This window comes from Pristiophorus japonicus, chromosome 5, assembly GCF_044704955.1.
Source record: "Pristiophorus japonicus isolate sPriJap1 chromosome 5, sPriJap1.hap1, whole genome shotgun sequence".
Taxonomy (NCBI): domain Eukaryota; kingdom Metazoa; phylum Chordata; class Chondrichthyes; family Pristiophoridae; genus Pristiophorus; species Pristiophorus japonicus.
In genome coordinates, this window is record NC_091981.1 from 224515447 (window position 1) to 224540707 (window position 25261).

Sequence of the window (25261 nt, forward strand, 5' to 3'; positions counted from 1 at the left end):
CAGCCACTCAGGTAGCACTTCTTAGGAGCACTAGGACAGGAAAAGACACTAAGGGAATGCTCAAGGGTGATTAGTTGATGTTTATATGCAATATGGTATGGTTTGATTTATAAATTTGATTCGGAATGTTTTTGTTGTGTTGGCTTTTATTTTTGCATTGTGATCAAGCAGATATGTGATGATCAGCAATGGAGGGAAGATGTGGGACTGTTGGTGATGGGGAATTGGGGTTGCATTTACTGGTATCGCGGTTAGATGAGTTATTCACGGACAGCCCAGGCAGAAAGGGGCCTTCTAAGTTGCCTTCTCCTTCTTCCTCTTCCTGCTCCTTAGCTGCTTGAGTTTAACTAGTGGCAACAGCTGTGTCCTCATGATAGCGAGGTGTGCATCAGATCACCATGAGTCTTGACACCCGCTCTGTCAAGTACTACTGAGCCGGTCCAGGCAACGAAAGCGTTGTTTCAGCACGGCAATGGTCTGCTCTGATATTTGTATGGCAGCATGGCTTTTGTTGTATGCATGCTGCCCATGTGAGTGTGGGTTGTGGGTGTGCACGTGAGCCATGAACCACGTCAATGGATAGCCCTTGTCGCCCAGTACCCATCCTCTGGTTTGTCGTGGTGGCTCCGACTGCGATACCCTTTAAATAGCGCTGATTGACGTCATATTCTGCCTGCTCATCATACTTCTGGCAGATGCTTGCTGTACGTGCGCTAACGCCCTCACCAAGATGGCGTCCGGCGTGATTCGCACCAGAAGTGCATGTGACATGGATGCCATTTTGGATCCAAAACGGCACTCGTAGCGCCAAAACTGGATGCGAAGGAGCTGAATTTTGTGGCCATACTGTTTAAATGAAGCCAGGAAGTCCTTTTCTCTTGATTCTTTGCCCGCTGCCCTTCTGCTTTCTTTTAATGGAAAATTAGGTAAATGTTCCCACCAGGAAGAATCATACCAGATCAGCCAAGCTAGTTCAGGAGATATATGCAGTATCACTTAATCTGCAGTGCACAGATGTGTCAGGCAAATCAATGATGCGTCATTCATCAGAGTAAACAACTTCATGGCTTTGCCATGGAAATCTGTCAGCAGTTTGACGAGATGCTGCATTTCTTCCACCTTGCAAGATTCCCCAGAGTTTTGGGCTTTCTAGATGACACTCAGCATTGAAGCACTGACCACACTCGATCAGCTTCACTGGGCAGGCCACATAGTTCGCATGCCAGACACAAGACTCCCAAAGCAAGTGATCTATGCGGAGCTCCTTCATGGTAAACGAGCCAAAGGTGGGCAGCGGAAATGTTACAAGGACACCCTGAAAGCCTCCCTGGTAAAGTGCGACATCACCACTGACACCTGGGAGTCCTTGGTGGAAGACCGCCCTAGTTGGAGAAAGTGCATCTGGGAGGGCGTTGAGCTCTTCGAACCTCAATGGCGAGAGCATGAAGAGGTCAAGTGCAGGCAGCGGAAGGAGCGTGCGGTAAACCAGTCCGACCCACCCCTTCCCTTGGTGAATTTCTGTCCCACCTGTGACAATCTGTGGCTCTCGTATTGGATTGTTCAGCCACCAGAGAACTCACTTCAGGAGTGGAAGCAAGTTGTCATGTATTCAACCAGCATTGTAACCCATGTATAATCATAGGCGGCTAACGCGAGTGCCCACCTCTGTTTGTGGGCCGATGCGTTTGCATTTATGGCCTTGTTGTCGGCCAAAAGGGACGTTGGGGTTTGTGATCTGTCTCCAGCTCAAATTTCCTGCCAAACAGGTACTGGTGTATTTTCTTTACCGCATATACACATGCGAGCGCCTCCTTTTCTACTGTCCTTTAGCCCCTGGCCATGGCCCGCCAAGCCTTGGTCACGCATCCATGTGGACTACGCAGGTCCTTTCATGGGAAAAATGATTTTGGTTGTAGTAGACACCTACTCCAAACGGATCAAGTGTGACATTTTAAATTCAAGCACATCCTCTGCCACGGTAGAAAATCTACGGGCAATGTTCGCCACCCACGGTCTACCGGACATCTTGGTCAGCGACAATGACCCGTGCTTCACAAGCACTGAATTCCAGGACTTCATGGCAGACAATGGAATTAACCATGTCAGAACGGCACCGTTCAAGCCGGCCTCAAACTGCCAGACAGAACAAGCAGTGCAGATAATCAAACGGGGATGCTCAGTGTCATGTATTCAACCAGCATTGTAACCCATGTATAATCTGACCTAAGTTGTCCACTGTGAGAACACTGACCACTAGGTGGTGAACTTGTGGGAGACACTCCTAACCTAGACCTTCAGATATAAAAGGGGAAGCTCCACCCACTTCCTTCATTTGAGTACTATGAAATAAAGGACAGGTCACAGACTGACCTTCTCTCAAGCATGGGCCTCATGTGCATTTATACTGTATAGTAAGGACGTATCAATGGCGACAAGAAACTGGGATTTAAACCACGCGAGCATGGCCACTAGCAGAACAGACGAGAGGTACTATGTTAAGGAATGGTTGGGACAGAGATTCAACATTGTTAAAGCAGCACACAGTTCTCCAGGCAGACAAGGGCAGTCGGGCATGCCCCAACATGTAGTCGAACCCAAAGGGGGAGTTCGACAGAGACAATGGCAAGCTGAACGGCGATTCACGCCATTGCAAGTGACAATGCGGCCAGTAATGGGGCCATCAACACCTGTTGATGGCGCACTCCAGGGCAATAACGGACAGTCAGGGACGATCGACTGGCAAGGGACCTTTTGTTTCAAAATGCAGCTCATGCTGGAGGCGTGGAGGCACACACTCAGCCGGAGTTTGCAGAGGTGCGCAAAATACCTGCAGAAATTGCAGAAATGAACGCTGGGGGAAATCACTGGAAGCTGAAGTTCAGCGAGTTCATGTGGAGCACGTATACAGTTCATACACCAGGACGCCACCAATAATGATGAAAGTGCTCCTCAATGGCATCCCAGTATCAATGGAGCTAGACACAGGGGCCAACCAGTCCCTGATGGATATCAAAGAGTTCGAAAAGTTGTGGGCGTCCAAGGCCAGGAGGCCAAAATTATCGCCAATTGACGCACAGCTACGGACTTACACAAAGCAGATCATTCCGGTGCTAGGCAGCGCCACGGTAGTCGTGACCCACAAAGATTCGGAGAACAGGTTGCCACTCTGGATTGTCCAAGGGGACGGTCCCGCACTACTGGGCAGGAGTTGGTTTGCTGTCATGAACTGGAAATGGGGCGATGTCAATGCAATTTCCTCTGTGGAGCGAGTATCATGCTCACAGATCCTGGACAAATTTGACTCATTATTTCAACCCGGCATTGGCACTTTCATGGGGGCCAAGGTAGTGGTTCACATAAACCCGGACGCCAGGCCAGTACACCTCAAGGCCAGAGCGGTGCCGTATGTGATGCGGGAAAAGATAGAAGGCGAATTGGACCGCCTGCTGAGGGAAGGCATCATCTCGCCAGTCGAATTCAGTGACTGGACGAGCCCGATTGTGCCGGTGCTCAAGGCGGATGGGTCGGTCAGGATATGTGGCGATTACAAGGCCACCATCAATCGGGTGTCACTCCAAGACCAGTACCCGCTACCGAGAGCGGAGGACATCTTTGCGACGCTATCCGGTGGCAAACCTTTTTCAAAATTGGACCTGACCTCAGCTTACATGACCCAGGAGCTGGCGAGTGAGTCGAAGAAGCTGACCACCATCACGACACACAAGGGGTTGTTTGAGTACAACAGATGTCCGTTCGGGATTCGCTCGGCCGCCGCGATCTTCCAACGAAATGTGGAAAGCCTCCTCAAGTCGATTCCAGGGACGGTGGTTTTTCAGGACGACATTCTCATTACGGGTTACGATACTGAAGAACATCTCCACAACCTGAAGGAGGTGCTCCGCAGACTGGGCCGGGTAGGGCTGCGACTGAAAAAGGCGAAGTGCGTCTTCCTAGCTCCAGAGGTAGAATTTCTGGGGATGAGGATAGCAGCAGACGGGATCAGCCCTACTGCGTCCAAGATGGAAGCGATCCATGGAGCACCCAGACCCCGTAACACGACGGAGCTGCGTTTATTCCTGGGGCTCCTGAACTATTTTGGTAACTTTCTTCCCAAATTGAGCACGTTGCTAGAGCCACTACACGTGCTCCTATGCAAAGGTCGCGAATGGGTCTGGGGTGACAGACAGGAAAGGGCTTTTAATAGAGCACGCAATTTGTTATGTTCCAACAATCTGTTAACGCTATATGACCCATGTAATAAACTTGTGTTAACGTGCGATGCGTCATCCGATGGTGTTGGGTGTGTGTTGCAGCATGTCAATGCCAAGGGTCAGTTACAGCCAGTAGCTTATGCCTCCAGAAGTCTGTCCCAGGCAGAAAGGGGCTACGGGATGGTAGAAAAGGAGGCGCTCGCATGTGTATATGCAGTAAAGAAAATGCATCAGTACCTATTTGGCAGGAAATTTGAGCTGGAGACAGATCACAAACCCCTAACATCCCTTTTGGCTGACAACAAGGCCATAAATGCAAACGCATCGGCCCGCATACAGAGGTGGGCACTCAGGTTAGCTGCCTATGACTACACAATTCGGCACAGACCGGGCACCGAAAACTGCGCCGATGCACTCAGCAGGCTCCCACTAGCCACCACTGTGGGGGGTACCGAGCATGCTGCTGAGATGGTCATGGCTGTTGAAGCTTTCGGAAGCGAAGGCTCACCCATGACAGCCTGTCAGATTAAAGTCTGGACAAATAGAGACCCGCTATTGTCTCTAGTCAAGAAATGTGTCCTGAATGGGGACTGGGCAGCCACGTACAGGGCATGCCCTGAGAAATTTAAACTATTTCACAGGCGCAAGGATGAACTCTCAATTCAGGCCGTTTGCCTACTGTGGGGAAACCGCGTAGTCATGCCCCAGATGTGCAGAGAGGTGTTCATCAGAGAACTCCACAATGAGCCCCCGGGCATTGTCATGATGAAGACAATTGCCAGGTCACACGTTTGGTGGCCAGGGATAGACACAGATCTGGAACTTTGTGTTCGCAGGTGCAACACATGTGCCCAGCTGGGCAATGCGTCCAGGGAAGCCCCCCTTAGCCCCTGGCCATGGCCCGCCAAGCCTTGGTCACGCATCCATGTGGACTACGCTAGGTCCTTTCATGGGGAAAATGTTTTTGGTTGTAGTAGACGCCTACTCCAAATGGATCGAGTGTGACATTTTAAATTCAAGCACATCCTCTGTCACGGTAGAAAGTCTACGGGCAATGTTCGCCGCCCACGGTCTACCGGACATCTTGGTCAGCGACAATGGCCCGTGCTTCACAAGCACTGAATTCCAGGACTTCATGGCAGGCAATGGAATTAACCATGTTAGAACGGCACCGTTGAAGCCGGCCTCAAACGGCCAGGCAGAACGAGCAGTGCAGATAATCAAACAGGGGATGCTCAGAATCCAAGGGGTTTCCCTACAAACCCGCTTATCACGCCTCCTGTTGGCCTATAGATCCCGACCACACTTGCTCACAGGGGTTCCACCCGCAGACCTGCTAATGAAAAGGACGCTCAAAACCCGGTTATCCCTTATACACCCCACCATGAAAGAAATTGTCGAGAGCAGGCGCCAGTCACAATATGACTACCATGACAGGAATGCGAGGGCGCGATGTATTGATGTAAATGACCCTGTTTTTGTCCTTAACTATGCTGCAGGGCTCAAATGGCTCGCAGGCACTGTGGTTGCCAAAGAGGGAAATAGGATTCTGGTAGTTAAACTTACCAATGGACAAATCTGCCGCAAACATGTGGATCAAACAAAAAGGAGGTTCAGCAACCCCATAGAAGAAGCAGAGGAAGAACACGATGTAGAGTTCACTCCACCACAGGTGACCGAACACAGGAACCAAAGGGAGGAGAGCCCAGTCACTGTGGGCAGTCCGGACAGGCCTGAGGCACCGCAAACAGCAGACACTCAGGCCAGCGCCCAACAACCGGAGCCCCAACTCAGGCGCTCTACAAGGGACCGTAAACTACCAGAGAGACTCAACCTGTGATCCCAATAAGACTTTGGGGCGGAGGTGATGTCATGTATTCAACCAGCATTGTAACCCATGTATAATCTGACCTAAGTTGTCCACTGTGAGAACACTGACCACTAGGTGGTGAACTTGTGGGAGACACTCCTAACCTAGACCTTCAGATATAAAAGGGGACGTTCCACCCACTTCTTTCACTTGAGTGCTATGAAATAAAGGACAGGTCACAGACTGACCTTCTCTCAAGCATGGGCCTCGTGTGCATTTATACTGTATAGTAAGGACGTATCACTCAGAATCTAAGGGGGTTCCCTACAAAGCCACTTATCACGCTTCCTGTTGGCCTACAGATCCCGACCACACTCGCCCACAAGGGTTCCACCCGCAGAGCTGCTAATGAAAAGGACGCTGAAAACCTGGTTATCCCTTATACACCCCACCATGAAAGAAATTGTCGAGAGCAGGCGCCAGTCACAATATGACTACCATGACAGGAATGCGAGGGCGCAATGTATTGATGTAAATGATCCTGTTTTTGTCCTCAACTACGCTGCAGGGCCCAAATGGCTCACAGGCACTGTGATTGCCAAAGAGGGGAATAGGGTTTTGGTAGTTAAACTTGCCAATGGACAAATGAAACAAAAAGGAGGGTCAACAACCCCATCGAAGAAGCAGAGGAAGAACACGACGTAGAGTTCACTCCACCACAGGTGACCGAACACCAAAACCAAAGGGAGGAGAGCCCAGTCACTGTGGGCAGTCCGGATAGGCCTGAGGCACCGCAAACAGCAGACACTCAGGCCAGCGCCCAACAACCGGAGCCCCAACTCAGGCGCTCTACAAGGGAGCGTAAACCACCAGAGAGACTTAACCTGTGATCCCAATAAGACTTTGGCGGGGAGGTGATGTCATGTATTCAACCAGCATTGTAACCCATGTATAATCTGACCTAAGTTGTACACTGTGAGAACAATGACCACTAGGTGGTGAACTTGTGGGAGACACTTCTAACCTGGCCCTTCAGGTATAAAAGTGGAAGCTCCACCCACTTTCATCACTTGAGTGCTAAGGAATAAAGGACAGGTCACAGACTGACCTCTCAAGCATGGGCCTCGTGTGCATTTATACTGTATAGCAAGGTCGTATCCCAAGTCTTCCTTGATTCCGAGGGACTGCTTATGATGATGATGATGATGTGGCCCATGTATACACAAATCCCTGGTGTCTCAGGGGTTCCACTGATTCAACAAGCAATTAGTCAGTGATCAGTAACATCATTATTCCATTGAATTTCCACTTCCCAGGGAGCAGTCATGATTCCATTATTTTAAGATAATTCTTTGCCTGGGTTATTTGAAGGAAAAAGCAGAGCTGAAAAATAACTTCAAGGAGACAAAGACTACACTCTTGGGTATCGTGTCACCCTTGAATATTAGGTGAATGCTGATACAAGGATACCCATGCAACCACCAGCATTATCATTGTGCACAATATAGGCATCTTGAAACAACATGACCAATGAGGCAACATATTACAGGAAAGCACTGCCTGGCTCTCGAAGGCCATCATTGCTACATGCTGCACAGCTCTTTCATCCAGAGAGGCCTACCAATGGAGCAGGAAGAGAAGGAGGCTCATTCACAACCCATAAAGAGAGGGAGACTGTTAATCACCATGAAACACCTTTGTAGCAGCAAAAATAGTATACCAGGCTCTCGGTTGAAAGTGCCTGAGCTCAGAGATGAGTGCCTGAGCTGTCCTACTCTCTAATAGCTGTGTGTACATGAGCCCTATGCAGTCGCCCAATACTCCTTCAGCAGCATTATTCTCTGCATTACTTCAGTTATCATGATTGTTTATCCTTTGATCTACTGCAATAAAGTGAACCCAAATTTAGTACTGTAGCAGTGATGAGTTGTATCCACCTGTGGGTAGCTCAAAATGTCACAGATCCATTCTGAAGTGTAACAGGGTAGTATTCCTGCCTGCCACTATTCCAGGCTGCCGACTCCATCCCAAATGTCAGGTACGGGGCCGTTTTAATATTTGGAGCAGGCGGCCCACACTTGTGGACCAACCAGTAGTGCCCACCCCACAGTGATGGCATAAAGTTGGAGTGGCACCTTGCCAGAGGGCCTTATTGAGCCAAAGGCAAGGCACAAACAAAAGTTTGTGTTTGCCAGCAAATTTGCCGGTGTCACGCTTTGGTAGCAGCAAAAACAGTACACCAGGCTCTCCTAGATGAAAGTGCCTGAGCTCATAGATGTGTGCCTGAGCTGTCCAACAGCTCTGTGGACGTGAGCACCATGCAGTCGCCCAATATTCCTTCAGCAGCATTATTCTCTCTAATCACCTATTTAGGGCCCCTCACGGAAAGTGGGCTGCCCTGAGCCATGTAGGTGTTTGTGTCAGATCGGGTTATCACCACCAAGGTCACTGCAGCAACAGTGTTTCACTGTAATAGTGTTGAGTTTTGCGGATATATATCCCAAATATGGCAACAAAATCACTGCAAGGATGTGGTTTGATGGTGACATTGTTTTCACTGTTCATTTACAGGGAATCACAAGCACTTCTGTCAATCTGGTAACAACAAAAGATGGTAACAAAGTATAATTGTGTATGGATAAAACCAACCTGAAAGCAGATCAATGTGACGCCACTTTACCTGGGTAACAATCATTTACAGATTTCAATCAGATGAGATGGATATTGCAGTCTGCCTAATCAGTAAATCTGCAGGGGGGCGACGGCTGACTGCAGTGCGGGCAGGTACAGCAGGAGCAGCGAGGTCAGGGCGAAGGAGCGACAAGAGTTCATAGAGGGATGTAATTGGGGCTCAGAAGGGCGAGGGCCCGGGGCAGCACGAGCCAGCCCACACTGTGATATGTGCGCGCACTAGGTCCGTGCAGCAGAACTGGTCTCTAGTCGTCTTGGTTAATCCTTGCCAATGGAACAAGACCTAGCTCTGTCAAGCCCGTGTGGTGGCTGGTGTGCAACGGTCACCACACATTTTTTTAAAAATCCACGCACAGGCATTTTCCACCCTTCAAGATGTAGTGCGGGATCCGGAATATTAGGTCCTTCATTGAAACACCTGTGAACTCATCCCTTTTCGGCGTGGAAGCAAGTCATCCTCTTTTCGAGGGACTGCCTGTGATGAAATATTAAACAGTTATGCTAATCAGACCTAATTTATATGTTCTTATCTCATCTTTAAATAACTCAATTTACATGTAAAAATTAATGTAAGTAATAAATTAATTAACATGCTATCCTTAATCACACAACAGTTATAATTTCCAGAATTTCTAGATAGGATTTGAATCATTGAATGTTACAGCACAAAGACAGGCAATTTGGCCGACTAATTCTGTACTGATTTCTTTCTGCACATGAGCCACCTTGTCTAATCCCACTCTCCTGATCACTACCCCACCCCCTTTAATATTTCTCTACTTCAAGCAGCTATCTAATAACTTCTTTTTAAAGAATTTATCAGCTCTGCTTCAACAATGGTTTATGGCAGAGAACTCCATGACCTAACCACTTTCTGTGCAAAGAGATTTTTCAAACCTCAACTTTAATTCTTTTTGTGATTATCTTACACTTGTGCCCTCTTGTTGCTGTCTCACAAACCAGTGGAAACAATCTTCACTGTTTACTTCATCAGAACCCTTCATAACCTTGAATACCTCAATCAGGTCACCCCGTAACCTTGAATATCTCTAAGTCCTTTTCCAGAGAAAAAGCCCAACTTCTCAAGTCACTCTTCATAAGTGGTAGTCACTCTTCCCGGAGGTATTGGAAAAAATTCTATTGTCAAATGATCATTATTAAATTAAATGCAATAGGTATAATTAATTAACATGTTCTTTATAGCATAAAATATTTTGCACATCTGTAGCACCGGCATTTATGGTACAGATGACAATAGGAGACACAGCACAACTTCAGGACCCACGGGGTCAAATCGCACGGGGTAGTCTGGAGGAGGAATTCATAGAATGCATACGGGATTGTTTCTTAGAACAGTATGTTACAGAACCTACAAGGGAGCAAGCTATCTTAGATCTGGTCCTGTGTAATGAGACAGGAAAAATAAACGATCTCCTAGTAAAAGATCCTCTCGGAATGAGTGATCACAAAATGGTTGAATTTGTAATACAGATTAAGGGGGAGGAAGTTGTGTCAGAAACGAGCATACTATGCTTAAACAAAGGGGACTACAGTGGGATATTGGCTAAAGTAGACTGGAAACACAGACTAAACACAATTGAGGAACAGTGAGAACTTTTAAGGAGCTCTTTCATAGTGCGCAACAAAAATATATTCCAGTGAAAAAGAAGGGCGGTAAGAGAAGGGATAACCAGCCGTGGATAACCAAGGAAATAAAGGAGAATATCAAATTAAAGACCAATGCGTACAAGGTGGCCAAGGTTAGTGGGAAACTAGAAGATTGGGAAAATTTTAAACAACAGCAAAGAATGACTAAAAAAGCAATAAAGAAAGGAAAGATAGATTACGAAGGTAAACTTGCGCAAAACATAAAAACAGATAGTAAAAGCTTTTACAGATATATAAAACGGAAAAGAGTGACTAAAGTAAATGTTGGTCCCTTAGAAGATGAGAAGGGGGATTTAATAATGGGAAATGTGGAAATGGCTGAGACCTTAAACATACATTTTGCTTCGGTCTTCACAGTGGAAGACACAGAAACCATGCCAAAAATTGCTGGTCACAGGAATGTGGGAAGTGAAGACCTTGAGACAATCACTATCACTAGGGGGGTAGTGCTGGACAGGCTAATGGGACTCAAGGTAGACAAGTCCCCTGGTCCTGATGAAATGCATCCCAGGGTATTAAAAGAGATGGCGGAAGTTATAGCAGATGCATTCGTTATTATCTACCAAAATTCTCTGGACTCTGGGGAGGTACCATCGGATTGGAAAGCAGCTAATGTAACGCCTCTGTTTAAAAAGGGGGGCAGACAAAAGGCAGGTAACTAAAGGCCGGTTAGTTTAACATCTGTAGTGGGGAAAATGCTTAAAACTATCATTAAGGAAGAAATAGCGGGATATCTAGATAGGAATAGTGCAATCAAGCAGACGCAGCATGGATTCATGAACAGGAAATCATGTTTAACTAATTTACTGGAATTCTTTGAGGATATAACGAGCATGGTAGATAGAGGTGTACCGATTGGATGTGGTGTATTTAGATTTCCAAAAGGCATTCGATAAGGTGCCACACAAAAGGTTACTGCAGAAGATAGAGGTATGCGGAGTCAGAGGAAATGTATTAGCATGGATAGAGAATTGACTGGCGAACAGAAAGCAGAGAGTCGGGATAAATGGATCCTTTTCGGGTTGGAAATCGGTGGTTAGTGGTATGCCACAGGGATCGGTGCTGGGACCACAACTGTTTACAATATACATAGATGACCTGGAAGAGGGGACAGAGTGTAGTGTAACAAAAGTTGCAGATGACACAAAGATTAGTGGGAAAGCGGGTTGTGTAGAGGACACAGAGAGGCTGCAAAGAGATTTGGATAGGTCAAGCGAATGGGCTAAGGTTTGGCAGATGGAATACAATGTCGGAAAGTGTGAGGTCATCCACTTTGGGAAAAAAAACAGCAAAAGGGAATATTATTTGAATGGGGAGAAATTACAACATGCTGTGGTGCAGAGGGACCTGGGGGTCCTTGTGCATGAATCCCAAAAAGTTAGTTTGCAGGTGCAGCAGGTAATCAGGAAGGCGAATGGAATGTTGGTCTTCATTGCGAGAGGGATGGAGTACAAAAGCAGGGAGGTCCTGCTGCAACTGTATAGGGTATTGGTGAGGCCGCACCTGGAGTACTGCATGCAGTTTTGTTCACCTTACTTAAGGAAAGATATACTGGCTTTGGAGGGGGTATAGAGACGATTCACTAGGCTGATTCCGGAGATGAGGGGGTTACCTTATGATGATAGATTGCGTAGACTGGGTCTTTACTCGTTGGAGTTCAGAAGGATGAGGGATGATCTTATAAAAACATTTAAAATAATGAAAGGGATAGACAAGATAGAGGCAGAGAGATTGTTTCCATTGGTGGTGGAGACTAGAACTAGGGGGCACAGCCTCAAAATACGGGGGAGCCAATTTAAAACCGAGTTGAGAAGGAATTTCTTCTCCCAGAGGGTTGTGAATCTGTGGAATTCTCTGCCCAAGGAAGCAGTTGAAGCTAGTTCATTGAATGTATTCAAGTCACGGATAGATAGATTTTTAACCAATAAGGGAATTAAGGGATACGGGGAGCGGGCGGGTAAGTGGAGCTGAGTCCACGGCCAGATCAGCCATGATCTTGTTGAATGGCGGAGCAGGCTTGAGGGGCTAGATGGCCTACCCCTGTTCCTAATTCTTATGTTCTTATGTTCTTATGTTTTTATTTCCTTGTCCTATTTATTTGCCCTGCAATAGAGACAACATTGAACAAAGTAACAGTATGATGAAAATTCGAATGAAGATGATGAAATAAGTGGAATGCACTGTTGATGTTTTATTGATGATGTCATTGCAAGTGTTCTAGACACTCGCTGGCGTGTTTCTGCTTGTTTGTGAGTGTAGTGCACTCTTGAATATAGAGTCGTCTGAGTGAAGGTCCTGCACTCCCACAGTTAATGGGCCTATGTTAAAACAAAGTATTTCTTTGTTGGTGTAAGCTTCATTAAGAAAAATTTACATTCTCATAGTTTTCAGGGCATGTAATGGCCCAGGTATATTTGTATTCATTTACCCAAGAGAAAAAATGATTCTCATTTAACTTGATTAAATGGGGCTAGGTTTAAGTGGGTTTTTAATGGAGTAGAATCTGGGCCAAACTGCATTGCTGGAGGGTTTTGCCAGTGCCAGTGCTGATTGAAACATCTGTCGTTGTTGGCACATTTAGGGGTCTTGTGTACCAATGTTAGATGGTGTTTTTGCACAACGTTTACTAATTATGGTGGCTTGTTTTCCTAATGCCATTTTTTGGCGTATTGCAAGAGTTATGCCTGTTTTTTTTTTGGCCCCGATTACTCCAAAACAAATAACTAGCAAGTTTCCCTGTCCTTTAGCCTCGGGGGTGGAGCCTAATGTCTGCGCCCACCCCCCTTCCGTGCATGCACAAAAAAAAGGACGTTTTTGACATGACTGCTATAGGCACACATGCCCAGTACAACTCCCGGTCTGCATTCGGCCATTTTTAAAGAGCCAGTTGTGTGTGAGAAATTTAATTCTCATTGGAAAAATCAGAGCTGCAATACAATATGCAACGCGGCTCAAGGACCAAGAATTTCTTACAGGATGAACTGGAGGCACTGGTTACTGTGATTGAGGCCAGATGGCACGAGCTGGACACCAGCAAAGGTCACACAAAAGTTTCACCAAAAGAAATGAAGAAACGCTGGAACCAACTTGCAGCCGATTACTGTGCAATGGTGACCACCCTTGGTCAAGTAGTTAGTGTAAGTATTATTTTCAATTATTCAATGGAATTGCAATTGTAAATGTGACCATCTGTATATGTCTCACCCAGCAGAAAGACACCCTCTCTAAAAAGTAATATTTTCATCTTTGCAGAGAAAGGTGGCACACCACAAAAGGGAAAGAACTTGGAACAGGAGGAGGCCTGGAAAATCTGCACCCACTGACATCCTTGGAAGACAGGGTCGCTGCTTTGATAGATCCTGCCTGGAGAAAAGCAACCACCACTGCACAAGTTGGACCCACACTTGAGGGAGAGGGTAAGTCCTGCAAATTCCACAGTCTGGCTTTGCTAAATGTTAAGTACAGCGTGGGCTAGCCATGCTTCGGTTCATGGGGATGTTTCTGTCAGCTACGCTTCGGTTGATGCAATGTGCTATGATTCATCGTGGTCCTTCAAATCAGCCTGCTGCCTGTGCTTTGTGTGCCTACTCATGCCACCTACCCTGCTCCCTCCTCTGTTGCTAACCATTTGTCTGTCCTGTTATATTTTGTAGAACTTGTGGCTGAAGCCAATGCAGAAGAAGATTCAGTCGTGGACGAGCCTGAAGAGGAAAACATCTTCCAATCCCACCTTCCAGACCAAGAGCATGGGGGTGAGGGGGAAGTGATGGATGAAGACCACACTGTTGTACACACTCTGGAAGAGGTGCAGGTTCCGCCCATTGAGGTGCCAGGCCCTTTCCTGAGTGGTACGAGTGTTGGGACATTCCATGGTTTCTCACAGTCCGAGGCTGGGGATTCCAGTGGGGTGCAGCGAGGCACACCCAGGGCCCCTCCGTCCGAGGCTGCGGGTCCCAGTGAGATGCAGCGAGCCACACCCAGGGTGACGAGGGGAAGGAGCGCTCGACTGCGCTCTCCTGAGGTGCAGGATCTGACAGATGTGGTTCAGATGTTGGCAATGAGTGCGGAGAGCATTGACCTTACACGATCACTCCTGGACACCATCAGTGGGGTGGGTGATGAGGTATCGGGACTGTCGGGAGAAGTAACAACACACTCTCAAAAAATGGGAGATTGTCCAGGAACATGAGCGAGAGAATGCTGGAGGTCGTTGAGATACTGTCGGGGCACATGAGGGAGGGAATGTTGCAGGCAGCTGATATAATGTTAGTGCACATGAGGGAAGGAAGGTCGCAGGTAGCTGATGGGTTGTCAGTGAACATGAGAAAGGGAATGTCTCGGGTAGCTGATACACTGTCGGCAAACATGAGGGAGGGAAGGCTGGGACACTGTCAGGGCACATGAGGGAAGGAATGTTGGAGTTAGCTACTGCAATAATGGAACACGCCCAGATCCCACGCCCATTGACAGAATCAACTGCCACTTGCACTCCAATCCCCAGACCAACCTCTGCCTTCCACATTACCGCATGACGGCCCGCCCTCCTCTGCCGTCATGCTCCGGGTTAAAGTAGTTGCATGGCTTCCTCCTCCTCCTCATCACCTTCATCTTCCTCCTCATCTTCAGCCACTCTCACCTCAGGTGGGTCTTCTACTATCAGGTGCTGCTGCCTCATGATGGCTAAGTCATGCAGCATGCAGCACACAACAGTGAACTGACCGACAATCTCAGAGGAGTATAGCAAGTAGCCTCCGGAATGGTTCAGGCATCGGAAACGCTGTTTGAATATGCCAATGGTCCTCTCAATGATGCTGTGCATCGCAATGTGCGACATGTTGTATTCCCAGTCAGCTCTGCCCTTCTGGCTGCTACTGAAACATGGCAGATATTGCCCTCTCGTATAGGATGAACGCATCCTGGGTGCTCCCAGCATATCTCACATCAACTGACATAATGCGATGCATGTCGTCACACATGAGTTTCACGTTAATGGCGTGAAAGCCTTTTCTGTTCCTTTACATCTCCGAATCCTCCAAAGGTGCTCGCAAGGTGATGTGGGTACAATCAATGCAGCCCTGTACCTTTTGGAAGCCAGCAATCCTGGAGAAGCCCACAGCCCTTTCACGCATTGCCTGGGCAGTCATGGGGAACTTTATGTAGTCACTCCTCCTGGCATATAGTGCAGCAGTCACCTGCTGAATGCAGATAAGTGTTGCATGTTGAGAAATGATGCGCACATCCCCAGTTGTAGCTTGGAATGATCAAGATGCATAGAATGAAAATGCAGCTGTAACCTTCATTTCAACTGACAAAGCAGTTCTCCTGACGCTTCTAGGTTACAGGTCTGCTTTTACTAACTCACAGATCTTGGTTCCAACTTCTTTGTGGAAACACAGCCTTCTCATACAGTCTGCATCACTCAGATGCAGATATGAACACCTGTCTCGATATACCCGACGTGGGTAAGGCCTCCTCCTCCGCAGCATCATGCAGAAGGCTTGCACGAGATATGGCATTGTCAGTATTGCCCCCATGATTAAATTGTACCGTTGCAAGAAGCTTAAAACAGCAGGACAAGCTTCTTTGTTCTAATTCTCCCCAAGGTCTATGCCCTAGTATGAACCACGCCCAGGTCTGCGCATGCGCTATAGGCCTGCTTAGAACGGGAAGCTAGGCTTTCAATGAGGACATTTGGGGCAAAGAAATCTAATGCAATTTTTTAATTTTAGATTTTTTCAAAGTACCACCACCGACCGAACATCCTCTCACCGGGCTCGAGGGTTGGCCGGCAGAATTGCTCCCTTGCCCGGACATGGGCTCGGAAAACACCCCCCGGGCTTCTTTTGATGCTGCTGCATAGCGTAAGAGTTCTCATCCCTTCAGTTTGGCTTCCACACCGCTCTACACACTCCGGGCTTCTTTTGAATTCAAGTCCGTGTCCGGGCAAGGGATCGATTCTGCCGGCCAATGCTCCAACCCTCGAGCCCGGCTTGGAGATGTTTGGTAATGGTGTAGCACTTTGGAAAAAAATCCAAAATTAAAGAATTGTATTAGACTTCCATTTGCTGGGTTTGTAGTTTGAAAAAATTAAGCTTCATGATGCATATTTAATGTGTTCTTGACTCCTTCCAAAACTTCGTGTAAAAATAATGCCGTCTTTCTGCGCCGATTTTTTTAATGTGCGATGGTTTTTCTTAAGTGCCCAGAAGGTTTTTTGCGAGTGGTCACATACGCCGTCCTAGGAAAAATGTAAGTTGGCCAAACTTGCATAAATATGAAAAACTGGCGCAGACATCAGGTTACGCAAAAAAAACAAACCTAAACAAAATCGTAACTAACTGAGTTATGCTGGTGCACAATCTTTGGGGAAACTTGGATATTTAATTTAGGCAAAAAAAAGCGGAGCGCGCCAAAAAAACAGCAAGGATAACCGAGGAAATTTGAGCTCTATAATTTTCGGCATCAATTGGGTAGATTGTGCAGGGTACTTGCCCCGCCCAGTATCTGGCCAAAGACAAGGCTTGCAGGCAAGTTTTAATTTATTTAGATGAGGCTGGGAGGAGCAGGAGTGCAACTTGGGCCACTGCCAAACCTCATCCTCCTCTACACCCCCAGAACAGACCCTCGCCCCTGAACCTACCTACCTATCGGTTCAGAGACCGGACGGACTGCACGATGAGATGAGGTTGGGAGGCTGTGCCGGGGTGCTTATTTTCCGCTCATGGCCCGGGAGCCCAGGCTTGGTTTTAAAATGGACAGGGCCTCGCGATGGGATTATTGGCAGCTGGCAAGCACGCTCAGCCAGCTGGCTGGTCAAACAATGCTCAGCTGGAACACCTACCCCATGTGTCTTTTTAAATGACACATTAGCACCAAGTGTGATACAAATATCGTATGTATTACTTTACTTGTTACAAATCATGTATTGTACATTTTCTGATCCCTGTAAGGAGTTTATCAGTTCTTTGTTCATTAGTCTAGTTCACTGTGATGTATCATAAAGATATGTACTTTGATTTTTCAGCTATGAGTTTTTTTGCTGTAACATCAAAAGGGGAAATTTTAGAGATCGTTTTGTTTTAATTCTATCCAGTTAAATTGCCTCATCAGATTTTTATATTCATTTTCCATTCATCTAACACAATATGCAATCCTAAAATGCAAGCGATTAAGTGGTTGTTAATTGCTTTCAAATGCAGTACAATGATGAAAGCGTTATCGGAAACAATAGTTAAATATACTGTTTCCTACCAGATAACAAGTGGTTCCATGAATGTTCAGTAATTAGTTGCTTTGATAATTTTCAACCTCGTTGAATAGTGCACCCACAATCTAATCTGTAAGCACAGTTCCAATTAATGATGATCATCATCATAGGCGGTCCCTTGAATGCTATGAATACAATTGATATTCACAGTAACTTTTAGCTGCATGAAGTTTCCTGAGTGATGGAAGAGATAGGTCAGCGCATTTAATGCTACAAAAGCTTTTTTGTTTTCATTTGTTGTTTGTTTGGTCTTTGTTGTTAGGTTGTTCAAACTAATGTTCAACCTTTTTACAGCTGAGGCTACTTGAACAGAATTAATTTACTTCAGAATTTTTAGGTCATGTTTTGTATTAAGGCCCTTCTTGCAAAAGTGGGCAATTATGTTCATTTTTTGTCCCGTCCACACATGTAACATCTGTTGGCCGTTAATACAGTTTGGGGTTTTGAGATGAATAAGGATTTTAAAATTCATTAATAGTACTGGCAGATCATAGTAAGTCCATTGATATTCTGTTTTATAAGCAGCATTACAGCACATAACTAGGGTTCTCACTTAATCACGGTTAACTTCTTTGAAGAAGAGCAGGAAGTTCTCGTGGTATCTTAATGCCGGCGGTATCTTAGCCAACATTCTTTTTCAACCATATCACTAAAAACAGATTAACTGATCATTCATCTCATTTGTTGTTTGTGGGACTATACAGTATGCAAATGTTGACTGCACTTCCAAAGTAATTAATTGATTTATGAAGTGCTTTGGGATGTCCTGAGAATGTCAGAAGTTGCTATCTAAATGGAAGTTTCTCGCAAGATGGAGCTGTGTCCCATTAATACCCCAAAATCTGCTGGAAATAGGCATATCCTGAGGTCAAAGTAGACGCTAATTGCGATCAAAATTTATTTTCAAATTGGTAGGTGCTTGTAAATCACTGGCTCCTCCCCTTGGGGAGAGGGTAGATTTTCAAGGTCACAACCGTCCTCTTTAATTACTTTTGTTTTGTTTTAATTATTCAGTTATGATTTGTTGCTGTTTTGTGAATATTTGAGCCTGTCAAGTGACATAGACCAGATGTTTGACATGTTCAGTGTGCCACCAAATACAAGACTTTTATATGTATACATAGATATATTACAAGTTCAAAAAACGAAGATAGAATTTGTGATGCTTTAACTTTTGTACACTGTTACACAACAGCATCTAGTAAACACTGCACAACGATGGAAGCAATGAATGTTTCTTGTACACTTTAGGAGACTGTACAAGATGTGAGGGGAGATTTTCTTCTTTAATGCTTGCATGTGAAGGATCACATGGGCGGAACGTCTATAAACAAATCAGCAAGGGAGGATCACAGACCTGTAATGTAGTCTGCCCAGTTTTCCTCCATTTAAGTTATTGGATGGAAAATCAGGTAGGCTGCATTGTGGGCATGTACTCCTTCCTGTCTGATTTTCCTCTATGCACTCCACCTATGTGTTGCTTTATGCCCAAGTGCTAAAGAGGAAAATCTGGCCTGTGGTGTTTCAAGTTTTCCAACTGATTGTTGTTATCAGGATGAATAGACTTGATAGTTGTATACCTCCTGCTATGATGTCGTTAATATACCTTACTAATATCTGCAGGTATTATCTTCCACGGAAATTTTCTAAATGCAACATAGAAGAATACCAGGAGTTTTTGAACAGTGGTGGTGGTAACTGTCTCTTCAATAAACCTACGCGTGTAAGTATCAGGAATTGTGCGCATCATTTTACTGTGGTCCCTATTGTTTGTTATCTCACTTTCTCTTCGTAAGGTGAATTAAAAACTACAAATTTAAAAGTATTTTAAGTTATAATTTGTGTTATTTCAAGAACAGTAATTTGATCAAAAAACATTTACTTTTTTGCTTTAACTCTACAAGTAGACAGTTATAGATGTAAGAATTACAATTATTTATATTTGAAGTTTGATTGTCTGGTCATGTATCTGTGAAAAGAGATTATTGATCCTCAGAAGGTGTAGAGGCAATCAACAAAGATAATTGTGCCTATCAGGAATGAGTTATGAAGAAAGGTTAAGGATGCTGGACTTGTTTTCTTTGGAAAAGAGACTTTGAAGCGACCTAATGAAGTTTTTAAAACTAAAGAAAGAAAGAGTTGCATCTATATAGCACTTCCACATCCACCGGATGTCCCGAAGTGCTTTTCAGCCAATGAAGTACTTTTTGGAGTGTAGTCACTGTTGTAATGTAAGAAACGGGGCAGCCAATTTGCACTCTGCAAGCTTCCACAAACAGCAATGTGATGATGACCAGATAATCAGTTTTTAGTAATGTTGATTGAGGAATAAATATTGGCTAGGACACCGGGGATAACTCCCCTGTTCTTCTTCAAAATAGTGCCATAGGATTTTTTATATCTGACAATGCGACAGCTCTACAAAGCTGTGAGCCTCCTCACAGGTGCATACATTACAACATCCACCTGAGAGGACAGACATGGCCTTGGTTTAATGTCTGATCCAAAAGACAGCACCTACCAACAGTGCAGCACTCCCTCAGTACTGCGCTGGAATGTCAGCCTAGATTTTTGTGCTCCTATCTCTGGGGTTAGACTTGAACCCACAACCTTCTGACTCTCAGGTGACGGTGCTACCAACTGAGCCACAGCTTACTATGAAAAGAATTGACAATAAGAATCCAGACAAATTGTTCATTATTATGAGGGATTTAAAACCACAAAGGGCACAAACTAAACATTGGGGATAAGAAGGGAAGTTGATCAGAAGCCTTTTGACCCAAAGGGTAGTCGAATTATGGAATAAGCTAGCAGGGGAGCCCATTGAAGTGGATGAGTGTAAATGGGTTCAAAGCACTATTGACTGCATTTCTGGAGAGAGAAGAATTTGAATAATATGGCGAGAAGGTGGGCAATTAATCTGAGAAAAGATCAGGCTTGTTGGGTCTAATTAGCTTTTCCTGTTCATTACACTTCTTACTGTTCTATACTTAATGTTCTATATTGGAAAGAATTATCGGTAAATTACAGTTCTGCTGAATCACCCTGCTGCAATGTTATTATTTACTAAGTTTAAACAAAAAGCAGTAATGCCCATTACCTCAAAATTGCCAGTTTAACATTGCACTAGAATTTTCCTGCCAATAAAATCACTAGTTCCCTTTAAGGCCTGAAGTCAAATGAGTATTGTAACTCTTCTGTGCCATTTCCCACCCAAATTATGAGTACCACTAAGGTATCTTGGAGGGGGCTACTGCATTGAGGAGGCAATTCTGTGTGCTGCATCTGAAGGTTGGTGTTACGTTACCTGCATAATGAACTGTTTACTTTGGAAGATCTGTCACGACTTTTGCTGAGATTTCTAGCTACATCTTCAAATAGTGCAGTTTTGGACTGGAACATGGATGTCCCAATGGAATCCTTCAATTTCTATGTTATAAAGAAGAGGACGATGAAATGGAAGAGGCTAGATGGGACACACTGAGAGTGAGACATCATATAAGATGTTTGATTCCTACACATTGTTGCTACTCCATAGGGTTTATAGATCAAGAAAGATTTTCTTCAAATTTTCTGAATGTGTGCCTCAGAAGGCTGCTAATCCCTCAAAGGCTAAAGCAAAGATTTGTCATCTGCTGTCCAGTTGCACCAGGAAAGCAACATTATCTGTACCAGTCAAGGTCACCACTGCCTTGAATTTCACTGCAACTGAATCCTTACAGGCAGCAACTAAAGATCATTGCCACTCTAGTCAGGCAGCAGATCACCATTTGTAACAAGAAGGTGACTGATGCTCTCAAGGAATGTTGCACAATTTATTTCCTACCCAATGGAACCAGAGCCCGAGGAGTGGGACGATTTTAGAATTAAGCAAAGGCTGACTAAGGAATTGATAAAGAAAGAGAAAAGAGAATACAATATTAAATGAGCAAGAGACATAAAAACAGATTGTAAAAGTTTCTGTAGACATGTATAAAGGAAGAGATTAGTGAAAGTACACCTTGAGTCTCTTAGAGACAAGAGAAATTATAATGGGGAATATGGAATTGACAGAGACACTAAACAAATACTTTGTATCTGTCTTCACGGTATGGAATCATAGAATACTACATCACAAAAGGGGGCCATTTGGACCATTGAGCCCGCACCGGCTCTCTTGAAGAGCAATCCAGTTAGTCCCTCTCCCCAGCCCCACCCCCCCTCCCCCACCCACACACACTCAAATCCCTGCATATTCCAAATCCTAACCACTCACCGTGTAAAAATGTTTTTCCTCACAACGCCTGTTTTTTTGCCAATCACCTTAAATCTGTACCCTCTCATTGTCGACCCTTCAGCTATTGGAAACCGTTTATCTTTATTTACTCTATCTAAATCCTTCATGATTTTAAACACTATCAAATATCCTCTTAGCCTCTGCTCCAAGGAGAACAACCGCAGCTTCTCTAGACTATCCACGTAACTGTAATGCCTTGTCCTGGAACCATTCTAGTAAATCTCTTCTGTAAACCCTGCAAAGACTTCATGTCCTTCCTAAAGTTGCCAGAATTAGACACAATACTCCAGCTGGATTTTTTATAGGTTTAGCATAACTTCCTGGCTTTTGTACTCTTATGGCCCTGAAATTGGGGCTTTGCCGCCGGTCTCCCCTCTGTGCCAGTTTCCACTCGGGCTGCAGCCGGCAGGAGGGGAGTACCACCGGGAACCGCCCATTGGCGGCCAAATAGCCCAAGTGTCCTCCCTCCAGCCGAGCTGCCAGTTTGGTGCAGGCGGGAGTCGGCGGCAGCAGGGGGAAGGACCGCTGCATGGAGGCAGGTCTAACCCCGACGGTAAGTATGAAGACCTGCAAAAAAAGGTTAGTGAACATCTTTTAATTTTTTTTACAGCGTCTTATCTGTATGGGCTCCCGTGGAGGTCTTCCGGCGCTTTTTTTTTGGTGATAATTTTCATTTCCATGTCTGCCATCCTCCCTGGGCCCGATTCCATCCTTGGCAGCATTTGGGCGGAAATCGCATTTGCTGCCGAGATTGAGAGCTGCCGCCCAGATTGAAGGTGTAAGCCATGATTTGGCCGCCGGGCGGTACTGCCACCTCTTTTAGAGGAATCTTCCTGGCAAAGTACCGCCCGGTCTCTCAGCGGTCCTTTGGGCGGGCCTTGGCCTTCACCAATTCTGGGCCCATAGCCTCTATTTATAAAGTCCAGGATCCCAAATGCTTTATTAACTGCTGCCACCTTCAAAGATTTGTGCACAAGCACTCCCAGGTCTCTCTGTTCTTGCAACCCCTTAAAAATTGTACCATTTAGTGTGTATGGTCTCTCCTCATTCTTCCTAACAAAATGTATCACCTCACATTTCCCTGCATTAAATTTCATCTGCCATGTGTCTGGCCATTCCACCAGCCTGTCTGTCTTCTTGAAGTCTATTACGATTTTCCTCACTGTTTGCTACATTTCCAGGTTTTGCGTTATCTGCAAATTTCAAAATTGTGCCCTGTACCCCCAGGTCCAAGTCATTAACGTATACCAAAAACATACGTTTCGATAAGATCACCTCTCATTCTTCTGAATTCCAATGAGTAGAAGCCCAACCTATCTTCATGTCGACCTCCTTATCCCCGGAAACAACCTAGTGAACCTTCTCTGAACTGCCTCCAAAGCAAGTATATCCTTTCATAAATATGGAAACCAAAACTGCACGCAGTATTCCAGGTGTGACCTCACCACTACCATGTATAGCTGTAGCAAGACTTCCCTGCTTTTATACTCCATCCTCTTTGCAATAAAGGCCAAGATACCATTGGCCTTCCTGATCACTTGCTGTACCTGCAGATTATTCTTTTGTGTTTCATGCACAAGTAACCCCAGGTCACACTGTACTGCGGCACTTTGCAATCTTTCTCCATTTAAATAATAACTTGCTCTTTGATATTTTTCTGCCAAAGTGCATGACCTCACACTTTCCAACATTATACTCCATCTGCCAAATTTTTGCCCACTCACTTAGCCTGTTTATGTCCTTTTGCAGATATTTTGTGTCCTCCTCACACATTGCTTTTCCTCCCATCTTTGTATCGTCAGCAAACTTGGCTACGTTACACTCAGTCCCTTCTTCCAAGTCGTTAATATAGATTGTAAATAGTTGGGGTCCCAGCACTGATCCCTGCGGCACCCCACTAGTTACTGGTTGCCAACCAGAGAATGAACCATTTATCCCAACTCTCTTTTCTGTTAGTTAGCCAATCCTCTATCCATGCTAATATATTACCCCAACCCCGTGAACATTTATCTTGTGCTGTAACCTTTTATGTGGCACCTTGTCAAATGCCTTCTGGAAGTCCAAATACACCACATCCACTGGTTCCCCTTTATCCACCCTGTTCGTCATATCCTCAAAAAACTCCAGCAAATTTGTCAAACATGACTTCCCCTTCATAAATCCATGCTGACTCTGCCTGACCGAATTTTGCTTATCCAAATATCCTGCTACTGCTTCTTTAATAATGGTCTCCAATATTTTCCCAACCACAGATGTTAGGCTAACTGGTCTATAGTTTCCTGCTTTTTGTCTGCCTCCTTTTTTAAATAGGGGCGTTACATTTGCAGTTTTCCAATTTGCTGGGACCTCCCCAGAATCCAGGGAATTTTGGTAAATTACAACCAATGCATCCACAATCCCTGCTGCTACTTCTCTTAAGACCCGAGGATGTCAGCCATCAGGCCTAGGGGATTTATCTGCCTTTAGTCCCATTATCTTTCTGAGTACCACCTCCTTAGTGATTGTGATTGTGTTAAGTTCCTTCCCCTTCCCCCCCAAAGCCCCTTGACTATCCACTGTTGGAATATTGTTAGTGCCCTCCAACGTAAAGACTGATACAAAATATTTGTTCAGAGTTTCTGCCATCTCCATGTTCCCCATTACTAGTTCCCCGATCTCGTCCTCTAAGGGACCAGCATTTACTTTAGCCACTCTCTTCCTTTTTATATACCTATAGAAACTCTTGCTATCTGATTTTAGATTTTGTGCTAGTTTACTTTCATAGTCTATCTTCCCTTTCTTAACCATTTTTTAAATGCTGGCTTTTAAAAGCGTCCCAGTCTTCTGTCCTCCCAGTAGTTTTGGCCACTTTGTATGCCCTTGTTTTTAATTGGATACCGTCCTTGATTTCTTTAGTTAACCACAGATGGCTATCTTTTCTCTTACACCCTTTCCTCCTCACTGGAATATATTTTTCTTGAGAGTTGTGAAATATCTCCTTAAATGTACACCACTGTTCATCAACCGTCCTACACTTTAATCTATTTTCCCAGTCCACTTTACCCAACTCTGCCCTCATACATTCATGGTTTCCTTTATTTAAGCTTAGTGTACGCTGGTTAGAGATCCAACTTTCTCACCCTCCATCTGAATTTGAAATTCAATCATGTTGTGATCACTCATTCCGAGGGGTTCCTTTACTAGGAGATTGTTTATTAATCCTGTCTCATTACACAGGACCAGATCTAAGATAGCCTACCCCCTGGTTGGTTCCGTTACATACTGCTCAAGGAACCCGTCCCTTATGCACTCTAGGAACTCCTTCTCAAGGCTACCCTGACCAATTTGATTTGTCCAAT

General features: G+C 45.2%; 1 protein-coding gene across 2 annotated transcripts in view; it reads left to right on the forward strand.

Moving 5' to 3' along the window:
- The window catches only part of adam22 (ADAM metallopeptidase domain 22), a 472931-nt gene that overhangs the window by 353643 nt on the left and 94027 nt on the right, over positions 1-25261 (forward strand). For both annotated transcript variants that reach the window (XM_070881347.1, XM_070881348.1), the window contains exon 15: positions 19271-19370. In XM_070881347.1, the coding sequence (XP_070737448.1) occupies positions 19271-19370 (100 nt within the window). The remainder of the gene's footprint in view (positions 1-19270; positions 19371-25261) is intronic.